The sequence below is a fragment of the Leuresthes tenuis genome, unplaced genomic scaffold, assembly GCF_036924035.1.
Source record: "Leuresthes tenuis unplaced genomic scaffold, fLeuTen1.0.hap1 SCAF_11, whole genome shotgun sequence".
Lineage (NCBI taxonomy): Eukaryota > Metazoa > Chordata > Actinopteri > Atheriniformes > Atherinopsidae > Leuresthes > Leuresthes tenuis.
In genome coordinates, this window is record NW_027325365.1 from 19,427,800 (window position 1) to 19,443,596 (window position 15,797).

The 15,797-nt window shown below is 40.6% G+C and overlaps 1 protein-coding gene across 1 annotated transcript; it reads right to left on the reverse strand.

Moving 5' to 3' along the window:
• Positions 1–1,239: 1,239 nt before the first annotated feature.
• mtnr1c (melatonin receptor 1C) lies at positions 1,240–14,177 on the reverse strand. The gene is given in 2 exon segments (XM_072396459.1): positions 1,240–2,105; positions 13,961–14,177. Coding segments are annotated over 2 exon segments (1,083 nt in total).
• Positions 14,178–15,797: the final 1,620 nt, after the last annotated feature.

Genomic DNA, 15,797 nt, shown 5'->3' on the forward strand with positions numbered 1-15,797 from the left:
TTCGTTTTACAGTCTCTGCAGTTCCTAAATCGTTTAAATCCTTCTAAAAGGTGACGCCTGAAGCTTTTAACTTTTTAGTCCAATAAGAATAGGCATTAGATATTTGAAACAAGTTAAATAATTGATTTAAAAACCATGAGATTTCAAATTTACAAACAATAGGGTATTTTCCAGTGACACAAAAAGCCTGATGAGGTATTTCCTTTTCTCAATTTAAAACAAAAGCTTCTACAATATTTCTTGTGTGTTTTATGAGGACTTAATTGAAAGCCTGAGGGGGAAACAGCATTGCGGTGAATGAAAAAAACAAGCCAGGCACACACTGATGATTAAGTATGAGAGTCAAACTTTATAGCTTCTGTTTAATCTCAAATGTGTTTCCGAATTAGTGGCTCATCTACTTTTACATCTCTCAACTGCTTAAAACTGATAATGCCTTTAAGTCATTGTTAACTGCTTGAGCATTAAAGCAACAAGGATTGTAAACTATAAAAATAAAGGCTCTCCCTTCCTTAATGCTACATTTAAGAGTGCACACAGTTGCAATGGAAAATACATTTATTTTCAGTATGTTGCTGACGTACTCATAATCGATCTGTGCAAATAGGCAGTGAATCATTCACATATGTACACATGCAGGAATGTCGTTGAATAGTAAAGTTTTTAAACCAAAAAACAGGCTGTACAGTGTGTATGGACTATCTGAAGAAAGGTTTTGAGGAAAGTCATTTTCACAACCGTCTGCTATCAACCATCTAAATGTTTTCAAGTCATTGTTATTTTAGAACCTCTTTTTCCTGCTTGTTTACCAGTTAGCTGGCCTGTACATAAATTGCTTTATATATATAAATAGCTATTGTTCACAGATACACTCTCTTGTTGTAGTGTTTCCCATGTCCCCTCAGCTCATGAGTTCTGTTTAAAGGCAGCTTACCTTTCCAAGGTCCTCATTATCCAAAGTTCCGAGGTTTAGCCATAGAACGTAGGACCCGGGGAACATAGGACTCTGGGTGAGCATTTGTAAAATGTATATAAAATTGGGGGGAGGGAGGACCATTTGTCAGATTCGCATTTTGAGTTATAGAAATCCGAATGAGTATACCAAACTGGCTGAAAGGGAATGTAATAGCAGCAGTATCCTTTCCACATGATTATATCCTTACAACAGGAAAATGATGCACATCTTGAAAAGGCACTGGGTGAACCATGGAACATACACTTGCCCAGTTAAACATTGGATTATACATTTATCTCTGCTACATTATTGTTTGTTATAGCTGGTGAAGGCTTGCTCTTCAGTCCCTCTGTGGCACACCTGGAGGTTTCCATGAGGAGCAAACGTGGGATACAAAGAGCAAGGAGAATTGTCTTGTACTCCTTGCGAAAATTTTGGTTTAGTAGTCCATATATGATGGCATTGAGGCAGCTGTTGAAATATGCCATAAAATAGCTTGTGACAAAGAGCCACTCAGGTATGTTGGGTGCAACTTTCATTGGGTTGATAGCTACAGCCAGGCCTATGAGGTTCAGTGGAGCCCAGCACACAGCAAACAATACAAACACCATAAACATAGTCAGGAAGTTCCTCACATCACTAGGTTTCAGTCTGGTCCTTTGCTCTGGTTTAACCCGTTGTTTCACTTGTATCACGAGCACCCATATCCGCATGTAGCAGTAGGATACAACCAGCAGTGGGATCAGAAAGTGAATAATAACAACTGAGATTGTATAGTACGAGCTGACTGTCTGTGCGAAGGTGCAGGAGTAGATGCGGGGGTCGTACTGCAAAGAACCGACAAAGAAGTTGGGTACTGTGGCAATGGCTGTGAGCAGCCAAGTGAGGCCCAGGTAGCAGCATGTGTTCCTTAAGCTGTACAGACGATCGTAGTGGAGGCTGTGGCAGATGTAGCAGTAGCGGTTAATGGCGATGGCTGTGATATTGAAAATAGAGCCGATGACACTGAGGCCCATGATGAAACCGCTGGCCTGACAGTGCAAATCACCCATGGTCCAGTCGTCGTGGAAAATGGCTGTCAGGACCAGGGGGTACGGGTACAGCGCCACCACCAGGTCTGCTACCGACAAGCTCACCACAAAGATGTTGCCTAAAGAAACAGAATAGGTTAAGGTAATAAATGAAACATTAATCAAGCTGATGTTAAGTCATGTGATGCAGCAAAGTACACCCTGTTACAGTTCTTAGTATTCAAAAAAAGAAAAGTTGCATAGTCCTTTTCAGGTCTTATGATTCAATGAACACAACCTCAAATGAACAGCAACACCTCATTAGGCCAAGGGAGGATCCGCGACACCCAGTAAGGGCAGAATCTTGTATCTCGTGGAGTACTAGGTTAGCCAAGGTGCTAGCAGGGGAAAGTCCTGGTATGGCCACAAGCCAACTGAAAGCTTGTTCTCTGTGATGGGAGGTAGCCCTGTTCCCAGGCCTATCAAGCCCAGCGTTTCTTGACCTAGCGACTTCCAACACATACAGACATAAAATACAAGCTGTCTGACCTCGCCTTTCTGAGACTTTCAGTGGTATTCTGCATATTGAAAGCAGAAATACTCAGCCATAGCATTGACAGGTGATTTTACTACAAAAATGCATTGTAATACATAGAAAAACACCTTATAGACATGGTAAAAGTTTAAATGTTTTAACTTTAAATGTTTAAAGGATAAAACAAGTACAAAACAAACAATACAATGTTAGCTTAAACTGTAATGTAGATTTTTTGAGATTATTGAAACATGTCTAACTTATCAACAACTATGTGGAACACTAAAAATGCAATGTATGACCTGATTTATGCTATTATTGCTTTGTTTATATTTTCCATTGTAATAAGGCTGTAGAAAAGGAAGCATATGAGGTCACGGCTGGGGACCTTATCTTACTGCTGGTTTTGGACACCACTTTTGTTTTTCAGGGCTTTTAACCCCACCAGAGTCTATATTCATGTTTTAGTGCAAAATCCTAAGAGCTACGGTCTAAACCATCATATCTCCTTCAGGATGAATTTTTTGCTTTTTAGTACCATTACCAACTCAAAATTCAATTTCGTCAATACTTTTATTGCTGCCCAATTACAGTACGAAGATTAGGAGATACTAATCGGAATCCAATTACAAAAAATAAAGATTACAATAAAGATCTAATTGCATCCCTAGACAAAGCCCTGGACTGAATGAAATGTCTCATAAACTGGTGGATGGCCCAATTTTACATTTCAGCCTCGCTTTCCAAGTGAGGTTTCCAGATCACCATCAGTATGGGTCCACACTATTACTATCACTGCATAATTTCAGCACCTCGGAAGCAAGGAAGTCCACACCTCCTGTGAACTTTTAGAGGTAAAGAAAAAAAAGAGAACATTTTGTTTGATATTGAAGGTTCCCGATCTTTTTTTCCCCAGAAGCCCTCATTACTTGTATCCTTCAAAAATCTGCGCTCCTGCCAAGTGTGCACGCATGCACAAACAACGAAAGATTCCTCTCAAATCTCACTGGCACCCACTTCCAGAACATTAAGTCACTCTTTCCGTCATTAAAAAAATCAACAGCCACCTGGGTTTGCAAACCTCTGGCCAGTGATGAGCTGTCAGGTGTCATTTTTGTGACAGGAGTCTGCTTCTGACAGGTACATGGAGGGATAACCTAAAAATGTGTGTGTGTGACTAGTTAGAGTGCATGTTCAAAACTTTTTTGTATCCATTGTCCTGGAAATCTCTCCTTGACACTGAGTCAGCTTGGGGATGATCAAGAAAATCATCACAGCTGAGGTATTCTATGTACCTTTAGGCTGGAAAGTCTAAACACATCTGTGGGTGCAACCTTCCTGTGGAGGGAAGATGTCACACATTTACTGTAATTTTTGGTGCCTCCTTAGGGAGCCAAAGACCCTTGGTTGGGAACCACTGTTCTATGGGATGACACTAAAATATTATTTAATTTGAGAATTGCTGTATATTTATGATATAAAGATATTTACATTTTGCTTAGGTCGTTGGTAAATGTCATCGTATAGTACAGAGGACATTACAGACATAACCAGTTATCAGTAGATGCCAAAACAGCTCTGCTACCTTCAGGGAAAATAAATAATCAATCAGAGTTTACTAAATTTCCTGTTGCTAGGGGAAAATCTCCATCTCGTACGCTGTAAAGAAATGAATAAAAATGCAACAGATGCAAGCCTCCTCTTACTCTTCAAAGAATCACAGTTCAGCTTTTTCAAATCCACTGTAGCATTATTGATTGTGTTGCTAGTTGAAGCTAGTTCCACAGAACACCAAAATACAGGTCAATATACTCTTATAACTACCTACTTACCATTACATTTTGAAAACAAAACATGAATCATTGAGGAACGACTTGGGAATCAAATAACACCCAGAAGACTGCAGGTGCAGAATCTGTGTGTATATTGAGTGGAAATCTTGAGAGACTAAGCAGCCTCAGGAAAACTGTTTTGTTGGCCTTGCATTTTGTTTGAGTCCTCTTCCACCAATAATCCTTGGATAGCAAACAGATTTGATGACATGAAGGATTTGTAGCAACAGAACTGTAGGAATGTAGCATAAAAAAAAAACTGTAAATGCAACAACTAAGCTAAAGCGTTTTTGGCTTTGTTAGAGGTGATGAGTCAAAATTGCAACACAGAGATATAATGAGCAAGAAAGGAATAGCCATTTCGTTCCCTTTAGATGACAGGAACAGCTTTTCGGTGGCATAATGAGCCAGCCATAACAAAGGAAATTCAGTAGAACTTGTTGAGTCATTCCCTGAGTGGGACCCTGTGATTCGGTAGATCATCAGAAAACTGTCATGGTTTTCAAAAGAATCCTAAAAATCATCCAGAATGATGTAACTGCGAGCAAAGGTGGTGTGGTACAGAATTAAATAGACACAGAAACAAACTGTACTAAATTTACTGTAGCGTAGTGTTTTCAAAACTTACTTATAACCTGCTAAATGGACATCTTTTCAGACTGAGGTTGGTTTAACACAAGTGCCAGGAGACACTTGACATGCTGGCAGTTTAAAAGCAGAGAACTGCAAGCAGCGCATGAGGGTCAGAGCGCACTGATAATGGTGTTTGACAGGATCATGACAGACCCAGGCTGGGACAATGACGCCATTGCCCAGAGCATAGCACTCAATCAGAAGCTGCATGACTTCAAGTTTGTGTTTTTCTTGGAGGGGTTACTGAACATTTTTCACCACACAGAGGTTTTTATTTCAAGTTGTACAAGCCAAGAGCCATAATTTAGGGTGGACCTTCTGTCAAATCGATGCAACCATGGACGTAATTGAAAAACAGCATTGCAACTGTTGTAAGCAGGGACCATGATCAAAAATGTATTTGCACGGGGCTTGCAAGATTTTCAGGCAGAGGGCAACAGTGACCTCACTACTGAGAGAGATTTAGTGATTTGCTAGATTATATAGCATTTTATCATTTTACCAGGCCTGGAGCATTCCCAGATGCTTAAGAGTATCGATTGATTCCTTGGAGATTAATGTGTGCGTGTGTGTGTGTGTGTGTGTGTGGTGGTGGTGGTGGTGGTGGTGGTGGGGGGGGGGGGGGGGGGGGGGGGGGGGGGGGGGGAGCATTTTTTACCTGCAGTAAAAAGCATTCAGAGCACTCTCTGTTGGATGTAATGGGGGAGTAAAGCAAACAGAGACAAAAAGGGGCAAATTTTCACCACCTAAAACAACTTAAACCTCCAAAATTTCATAGCAGCAAACAATACAATGTAATAATAAGTCACTACTGCTCTCACTATTTTCTCAACTGTACAACATCCATGTTGCCCCTGTGTGCCCTGCAGCTGCCAAGCATGTCCCGCCACTGATCATCACTGGTCTTATCCTAAAACAGCAACACGGGACAATAAAAATGGGTGATTATGAAATCTAGCTGATCAGTTGAGTCTGCTAAGTTGAATCAGACTTGTTGGATATCTGCTATCACTGGCGTACCTGCAAAGGCTTAAAAGATGGTGTGTGTTTTATGCTTTTTTCCAGGTTGTTCCAATCAAGCGCCATCCTGACTACACTTACAGTTTTCGTAACCAGCGCCACATTTAAAGAAAAGATGAAAATATTAAGAACTTTACAAAAGAATTGCATCAAATTAAAAGCTAAAATGAAAAGTGGCCCAACCAAATATTGACCTTTAAAGCTTGTTAGAATTGTACAAATGCTTCTGCTGCATTTCTGTATTACTGTATCTGTGTTTATATAAGTTTGCACACATTTCAATAAATCACTGCATGTTTCCCGATATCCTGGCAGCATATGAAAAAATTAGGGGTGAATCAAGGCTTTTGCACAGTACAGTATCTTGTTAGACAGATATCATGCAACATTAATCTCTAAAGGTTGTGCTCAGTGTTATTTACCAAATGTCTTTTTTATTTTTTATGCTTGCTTCCCACCTAAAACCATTCAGAGACAAACAGAGAAACCATCAATTTCAAAGACATCAGACAAAATGTATCTTAAACTTTGGAAGCACCACCAAAATGCTAAAACTCCTTCTTATTCAGCAGGGTTGTGTGTGGTACTTTTGCATAGTCAATAAGCACATTTACATGTTGATCAAACACGATGTAGAAAAATGTGCCCTTCTGGTGGCACCGTACTGCATATCGCTTTAGCTCGCCCGTCAGGAAAGCCTCTAATTTTTCAAAGAACCCTTTGAACACTGTCTACTGCGGGAAAGACACTGAGAGCTCATCAATGCTACAAACTATCCCGCTTGAAGAAGAAGAGAGAACAAAATATCCCTTTAAATCAGCCTGCTCTTGCTTAAAAACGTTGAACAGGTCACACACATCTTATGTCCATATAAAACAGGACATGGGTGAATTTAGTGTCCGATTACTTCCACATAAGCTCCTGTCTCCTTGAGATTCGAGCTGATGCTGGTGTGACACTGGATCTCCTCAGAAGACATGAATTATGGAAAATGACATCTAACATTGTTACAGTGCAGCTGTTCTGGATGACGGGGAATAAAACAGTAAATCAAATCGTAATTTCAAGTCAAAGAGGGAGATAGAGGCCATAAACTTATTGTAACATTGGACAGTTCTTCTGCAAAACAAGCCCTAACGGTAACCCTGTAACTGCTTTTAATTAAGAATAAGACTCACCAGTAAGTAAAAAGGTTGCCCGTAAACACAGTGTTTTCAAGAGATGAAAAACTTGATTGTAATAGTTCCCAAGGAAATATAAATTATCAAGCCGACTGAGCCAAATAATGAAAGAGCGGTTTATGAAAATGTGATTAGCAACTGGATGACATGATTGTTGTCCAGCATTCATTTCTCCTGCAACCTCATATAAATCACTAAAACATGAAAATGTGTCTTCCATAAATAATGTTATCATTAATTAAACAAGATTGCAATTGCAGTGTGCCAGATGTTGGAGGAATTCCAGTCCATGCAGGTCTGAGAAAACATGAACCGTGATCCTGAAGCTGAAGCTGAAACAACAGCACTAAGTGGACTTAAAACACAGGTTGGCTATCAACCCACAGTGTCCGAAGCTTGTTATAATACCTGCACCGTAAAGACAACACAGTGACAACATGGTGTAGTATCCAGTCAAAGTAGATCCTACATGCCTTAACTTGACACACACAGGAAAATAAGAACATAGAGCACTTTAAATGTCCTCATACCTCTCAAACTGGCAGAGGTTATAAGGTTTTTCTTTTTCATTCAATTAAATATGGGTTTTATATTTTCCCACCAACCTATGTAGTCAGAGGCTGTGTAGTCAGAGTCAATTTCCAACTCACTAAAACAGCACAAGCCATCTCTCGAGCCTGCTGAGATAAAAATAAAAGCATTTGTTCTTCGTCCCAGAGTCAGCTCGGTGGGCAAATCTGTCAGATTGCATTTGTGACGCTCCCAGCACTCGCTGTGTGCATTTGTCATTGTGCAGAGGTTTGATTCCTCGCTGACATCATGAACTCAGTACTATCATGGCTAGACAGGGCATGCTCCAGCTTTACAGCTCCTGCTGGCTGAGCCCTCTCTCACGCTCATTGTCAGGAGGATGAGGGAAGTGCAAAAACACCCCTGAGAGGATTGCTGTGAAGTGGCCAGATGACTGCCTTTGTTTTGTTGGCATCCATTATTAAAACACTGGACAAACCATTACCTCTCTCTGTTTGTGTAATTAACCAACTTGGCCAGAATAATGCTCATCACACCCAAAATCCCAGCGCTTAAACGATCATTGTTTTTGTGTAAAACAGGCGACCAACAAAGATGGTGTCACACCTGCTGCATGCAAAGATAGAGTCGTGCCCACTGACCTCTTCTGGAGCTATAATTATCAACCTGAATGCTGATTCTTTACAGGCCAGCAGGGACAGCTGACACGTAGCCTTTAACTTTTTTGATACGACCCTGTAATTATTTGATTTTACAGTGGGCTGCACCCGCACAAAACTGTCAGCCGAGTGAAATGTTGCATCAAATCAGTTGACTCTTGTTTTAAGTGTCTGAGCGGCCACCCGGCCAATTCCCCCAATGTATTTTCCCTGTTCTGGTGAATGAAACACTTTCTCCTCACGCTCAGGACCAATCCAGCTCACCAGACTGCAGCACATATGTAACCAAAACTGTCTCCCTCCTTCAGCTCTACAATACAAAGACATAAGATATAAAATGTGTTACAGTTGGCTGTGTACACAATCTAGGTATAGTCATGGCATATTTTACCGGCTGTACAGCAAAAAGAACAACATAGGAGATTAAAAAAATAGATATGTTGATATGTTGGAGCAAGTGTGGGTTAACGTTGAAGATGCAAGAACATGAGATAAAGAAAAAGGAAAAACAAAAGCCTGCAAGACAAATCGCTTTTCTGCCTCACGACTTGCATGGCTGTGTGCACCTCGGGGGCTTATTTTCCTGTGTCCCACCCACCGTCTGTGTCCCATCACTCTCACTGCTCATAACTGGAAACGTGACACACCGCACTACGCTTTGATTCACCCAGCTATATTTAAACACCTTTGAAGGAAAAATGACCCCCCCCCAAAAAAAAAAAGCAAGAATAGATTTGTCGGAGTGCTGGCATTGCTTGAATGTGGCTTAATGTCAGCAGCACATTGCTTATGAAAGTGGATATCTCAAATTAGATTACATTTGACTTAGTCTAGTTATGATAAATAAGCAAAAATAACCTTTCAGCAAGGGCATTAGCGCTGATGAATTGGTAGTGACGACTACATGAACTTGCGCACAAAGGGCCAGAGAATTTAGAGAAGTTCAACATTAAACTGACATGAGCAGCCCTTTGGTCATGCAGCCTGCTATGAGCTCGACCAAAAACATCATCATCACCATCATCATTATCATCGGAGGCCATCTACCAATCCCGCCCCTTGTGTCTGAGAACGGAAGACTTGCTGGCCCTGAGAGAAATCAGACCATCAGGACACAAGTAGTGTCTGGTGCAGCGCCTGTTAGGCACAGTCACAGAGGACGTGTGAAAATCCAAATTTCGACAAGAAACCTCCTTCAGATTAAGTAGATTAGAAGAAATGTAAAAATTTGATTACCCCTCCAAGTGGGATCTACTCAGATAATCCTAATCTTATAATGTCCATATAATGTCCTTTTACAACATCAAAAAATGTCATATACGATATTGTTTTCAGGAAAAGAAGACATGCTTAATGTAGTGCGCTAAGTGATATTCCCCATGGATCTGTGCTGTCAATTTAAATTGCCTTCTGGTCTGACTCACAAAGTCCACTCACTCAATTAACCCCCCCTCTGGACCTTTTTTTTTTTTGCTTCTTCTTTTCTTTTTTGGGAATGGAGTGGGGAAATGTGTTCATGACTGTGGAGAGACTGGGGGGATGTGATGCATGATTTAACAAAGTTCAAGTCCTTGCTTAACTTTATACATCCCATGACCCACAGCTCTGAACACGGTGGCACAAACTACACATGCATCCGCACGCTTGTTTTATTTTTTCCTTCCATCTGCTCCTGTTATCCTTCTCTCTCTTGCATTTTGTGAGTGTATTTTTAGCCCGGTTAACCCCAGTGGGAAACTCTGGCGTTAACATCCCATTGGCAGTGCAATAGTGTCATGCGCTACACACTGAGACGATAACAGTAGCTCCTGTAACATTTGCACGCTTGAAAGAAAATGAGAAGCAGCGAAACTAGACATTAAGCTACCAGTTGTTGTTTGGGCACTGAGGAAATGTTACTTAGACATACCAGCACCTTCCAAATGTATGCATGTTCACACTTTTGTTTGTTGCGGTGGATGGTGGAAGGCTGCATAATGCAAAACGAGAAAGCTATGGCGAAACCGAACGGAAAAGTCCTGCTGTTGTGTGTGCCACGGAGCAAACCAGTAGTGTGAAAAATGTAGAATACAAAGAAGAGATAGGATGTTTTCAGCAATTCTAGCTTCCACAAAGATAACATTGTCTGAGTATGGATTTTACCTCCTATAAATCATAATTTATACCCTTGTATAGTGAAAGAATGTTGTTGTGTTATCATGCCATCTATCAAATAAATGGATTTTTGTGTCAGACAGCTGTTCGGAACTCTTCAGCTGTGTCCACACTTCCTCTTTTGGAAACTGTGTACAATTAAACATTTATTCAATGTGAGCTGAACCTATAAATAGCTTGTTAAGAACAGAGAGGAGGTTGTTGATTGGCAATTTCAGCAATTTAAGGACACGCTTAAAAAAAAAAAGAGAAAAAAATAGCTGGATAGTCTCTAAGCCTCTGCTGGAGTTTCAGGTTACTTCTCCACCCCTACACTGAGGACTCCTGTGTGACTGTCCTGTCAGTTGGTCCAATTAGAGCGAAAGAGCACGGAGGTCAGCAAGTGTGAGGCCAATGACTCCTGACCTGTTGTTTGAGACCAGTCAACTGTGTCCTTTTTGCAAACCAGAAAATCTAATTATTGTTTGGGGATTTTTTTTTAAACTTCTTGCCAAGCAGCTCTTGGCTGAGCACATTAGATGTGTTATGTAAAGTTTTTGAAATTGTAATTAAAAGCTCATTGTTTCAAACAACCTAATCCAGCAGCCTTGTTCAGACGTTCTCATCAGAACTACATTATGTTGTGTTTGCTGAGTTTAGGCTATCGCCTGAGCAGATGGCTTTCCTGACTCTACTGGCTCTAATGGCCACAGTGCATACTGCTCATCTCGCAGAACCTTAAAGTTCAAAGCGGCACAACATCAAATACGGAGTTCTTGTAGCTCTCAGATCTGTTTTTAGTCTGTGAGACATGTCTGACACCACAGCTCACTGCTCTGTTCTTTTTTGACAAAACTAAATCACAAGATTTGGTACAATTTCTAATGAAATTAAAGATGAAAGTTTCTGTTGAACCCTCAGTTGTAAACTGAATAATCATGAACCAGTAAAGTTTAAAATTCCATAATTTCCCTGCACCAAGCTAAAGTGGAACAATTTAGGTAAAATGAGGTTTTCAGGTTCTTGTGACTCGAGAACATGGCGTGTATTATGTGTTTCAGGACTACTTTATTTGCAAAAGATAAGAGAAAAAAAAATTAATTAAATCAAATTACAGTGTGTTTTAATTTCTCAGATTGCTCTGTGATTGTTTCTTCCCCTTGCTGCTCCTGTTTTTCGACACCAGAAGACACTGGCTAAATCATAGCATCTGTTTTCTATAAAGTTACAGGAGCTACAACGCACATAATTGTCAACCGTACAGAGATGACAGATAGCTGCATTTGCTTTGGGACTGTGGGAAAGTGAGGTCAGCTGCAAAGGCGTGACAGGGAAAAATCTGAATCCTTGAACTGAACGGCAACAGGATCTGGTGGCTCTATTAGCCGTTGGAGACACTTTGTTGGCATGCTGTGGAACCATTTTTCCCCTCAGAGCGAAGGGGCCTTGCAAATCAATACAAAGTTGTCCTGTGTAATCACCTCTGTCCTTCTGCATGTGGACCGTTTCCATCCTGATGGGAATGGACTCTTTCCCAGTATGTTCCCATAAAGGCCATGAGGCATCACTGAATGCTTAGATGGATTTAAAGACATTTCAATCATTTACAGCCCCCAGTTTTCAACATGAATTGGAGATTTTGTACAGAAGTATCAAAGACTGCTCACTGATGCCCTCATCAAAACACCAAAATGAGGGAGTATCATATGGAGGAATGCTGTCCCATCCCACCAGCACAGCTTCAAAGACTTTAAGAATTAACACCAAGTTGCACTGAAACTATCCTGGCAGCACATGGTGGCCAACACTTTGCATATACACCTATGTTGGTTTTGCCTTTCAACGCCACAAATGGGTCCCTCTACCCTTAAAGTCTAATGTGACATGAGTGTGTTTTATATAAATATTATAATGATTTAATTTATAACAAGACACAAGCCAAAGACTTTGTTTTTGTTTTGTCAAATTATTGCCAGCAATGTATGGCAAAAGAAAAAGGTTCAAGTTCTAAAATGTTATTCATTTGATATTTTTAGTTTCTTCAGAGGCCACGAAGTAAAGGGTTTGGTGGTTTAAGGAGGTTGTTCTCTCATAAGACTTGGGTTTTAAAAAGCTGTTTTGGGAAACCACGAGTTTGAAAGGATATTTCAATTTCTAATGGCAAAATAAGTTCCTCATGAGTTTTCTTGTGTTTCACAAAGAAATTCAAACTAATTAGAATGAAAAAATAAAACCCTGACAGAGGCAGAGCTGTTGTTGTCACATCTGTGGGTTTTGTTGTGTTTTTGGTTCTTGATTTTTCTGTTGTGGTTTTTCATGTTTTAGGTTTCTATTAAGTCCTTAGTGTTGCCATTGTTTTTCACTCTTTCATTAGGTTCATCCACTTCACCTGTTTTGTTCTCAGCTGCACCTTCCCTCAGTATTTAGTTTCCAGGTTCACTGCGAAATCCTCACCGTCTCTTATGTGTTAAGTTTGTCCATGTTTGCCATGTCAGGGTTTAACATAGTCACAATCAATTTTTCTTTTTTTTTTTTTTGTCATAGTTAATCTTTTTGTTTCCCGGCTCAGCCGCGCTTTGTGTTCTTTTTTTTTCTTAATAAATCAAGTTTTTACTTTAAAATGTCTGCATCCGGGTCCTACATCCATCACGCACAACCTTACCGGTCGTGACAGTTGTTCTCCGCAAAACGAATAGGAGCACCTTTATATACCATGACACACGAGACAGCTATCATCTTTTACACTGAAGCTATTTTTGAATCCGTTCACAGTAATACTGGCAAAGATTTTCTATTTAAAAATGTTTTTTTTTTTTAAAAAACGCATCCAAAGTCAGAGCAGATCATAAATAAATCCTGACACCTTTCAGAATATGGCAAATGTAACAAGAAGAAAATACAGGTTTGACATCAAACCTGTGGGAAAGGAGCTATACAGCAACGCTTCTTACCTTCGCTGTTCATGGGACATTGGGGTCATGATACAAGGAAGGTTGTGATTTATTTGGGATGGAGACACCAAGGTTAAAGCCAGATCGCGGCAAGAGGGTGTTATTATTTATAGAGAGATATGAAGGCAGGCATGCATGGCTGTGGAAAGTCCATCACACTGTGTCTCTGTTCAGATAGCAGCCTGATTGTGAAGCACGGGGGTCACAGGCTGCAGTTAGATTACATCCTTTCAGTTATGAATGAAGCAAGGGGAGCAGGTGGGATCCCACATACTGAAACTCGATAGCAGAAGATTTGTCATTGTTTTTTTTTAATGAGCAAAGTCAGCTGTTGGGCATTTCTCCTGAAAGAATAAATCCGTCATGTCACAACAATTCTAATTAAATTAAAGATGAAAGTTTCTGTTTGACCCTCAGTTGGAAACTGAATGACCATGGACCAGTAAAGTTTAAAATTCCATCATTTCCTCACATCAAGCTAAAGTCAAAATCAACTCTTCGTTATGTCTTTGTGTCTCACCTGCATTCCTGAGCTTTTTGTTCCTGTACACGGACAGGATGACGAGGACATTGCCCAGGATGTCTACCACTATGGTGAAGATCAGCACGCTGGCCAGCGCAGTGGACACCCGGGCGGATGAGGCGCTCTGCTCGCAGCCGCTCTCATTCCGCGAACAGTTCGAAATGTTCACATCCTTAACCTCTAAATCCATCTCCCCTCAGGATGCAGCGGCCATGATGGAGATAGGTACTTTAGTGTTCCGGTGAAAAATGGAGAGGACAAAAAGTAGAGACCAGAGATTCAAAATGACCTCACGGGAGGGGGTTTTGAACTTCTTGGGGCGCGAACCCACACTCCTCGGTCCGTGGAGCGGCGGGATGACGCAAGCCATGACAAAATCATAGGGACACTAATAGAATGTAGCTTGAAGGGGGAATTAATTTCTCGGGTGATAAAGACGAAATAGACTCGGGTCTCAATGCGATCCTCCGTGTGGTCCTCGTCCGTCACCGAGACTCCTGCCACGCGCCGCTCCATTCTAAGAGGAGAGCTCGTCCACGGCGCATGTGAGCGCTTTTCTGTGTGTAGGCTAATGGGAATGCAAGTGAGAGAGAGGCTCGTGTGGACAGGGAAAACCCATAAATACATATGAATGAACTCACTTTTTTTTGGCCTGAGTCCTGTCTTCAGTCAGTCAGATGGTAGCGCTTGTTAAAAATCTGTCAGATTTATTATCACGAGCTGTTTCAAAAATAGCTCGTGCGTCCTGACCACCTCCACAATGCCATATTGTCATGAAATGACTCCCACGACACGACCGACCGAGGAGCAATGGATTCGTACAGTGGCAAGAATTGTGTTGCTTTTTTAAACTGATTGTTTGTAACTTTAGCCATTTGTTTCAAACTTTTTTTTTTTTCCATTGTGGGCAGAGTTTCCTGTGTGAATGGAAATGGCGCCTTCATGTGTCCAGTGCAGACTCTTACAGCTAAAAGCAGTCAAAACAAAGTGTGATTGATATTCTACAGCAAAGACCAATACACTAATTTAGTTAATCCTTTATATTATTCTATTTCATATCAACTCCTACCCTGCTCAGTTTGTGTTGCCTGTGAGTGTTGAAGAAGAAGTTGTTGAGCAACTCATCTATCCTTCAGTCACTTAATAATTTATTCGAACTTCACTGACTTATGAAATTATGGATGATGGTAAATGTCTAAATTTCCTATGCTTCTCTTTGGCTGTTTAAAGTTGTCATGACACGCAAATTGAAGAACTTGTTCACTGTCTTTTTTCATTAGATCTTGGAGATTAAAATTCTCCCTCTTGATTATCGTGTTATTTGGCTGTTCGTTGAGGAATGACTGTCATCCAAATATAATGAATACATAATAAAATTGTATTTCTTAAGATCTTTATCTAGTATAAAAGTAATATAGATCAATAGTGGCCTATTAAACACATCATTAAAAGTTAATTCAGGCAAATGACACAAAAACAGCAAGCAGATTAAGGTCAGGTTGTGTGTATTGTGCTGATACATATTCTGTGATGTTGTCACTGTGATCCTTACAGCCACAGGAGCAATTTTTGACAGAATGGTCAATGCATGCAGAAAGCTGGTGTTGTTATATTGCTGCTGTTAAACTTCTGATGTCATGTTTGCCATGGTTTCCTGCAGCTCAGTCTCCTTGAACAGCATGTGAGAATGTATCCAATCTGGAGAGAGATTTTTTATATTCAAGTGAGAAAATATTGCCTGTCGCCACATGACTGTGGGCATGTTGGTCTGAGTAGCATGAGAGGATCCTCAGAAAAACGGACAAAGTTTAGGTGTGAACAGCTAATACTGTGA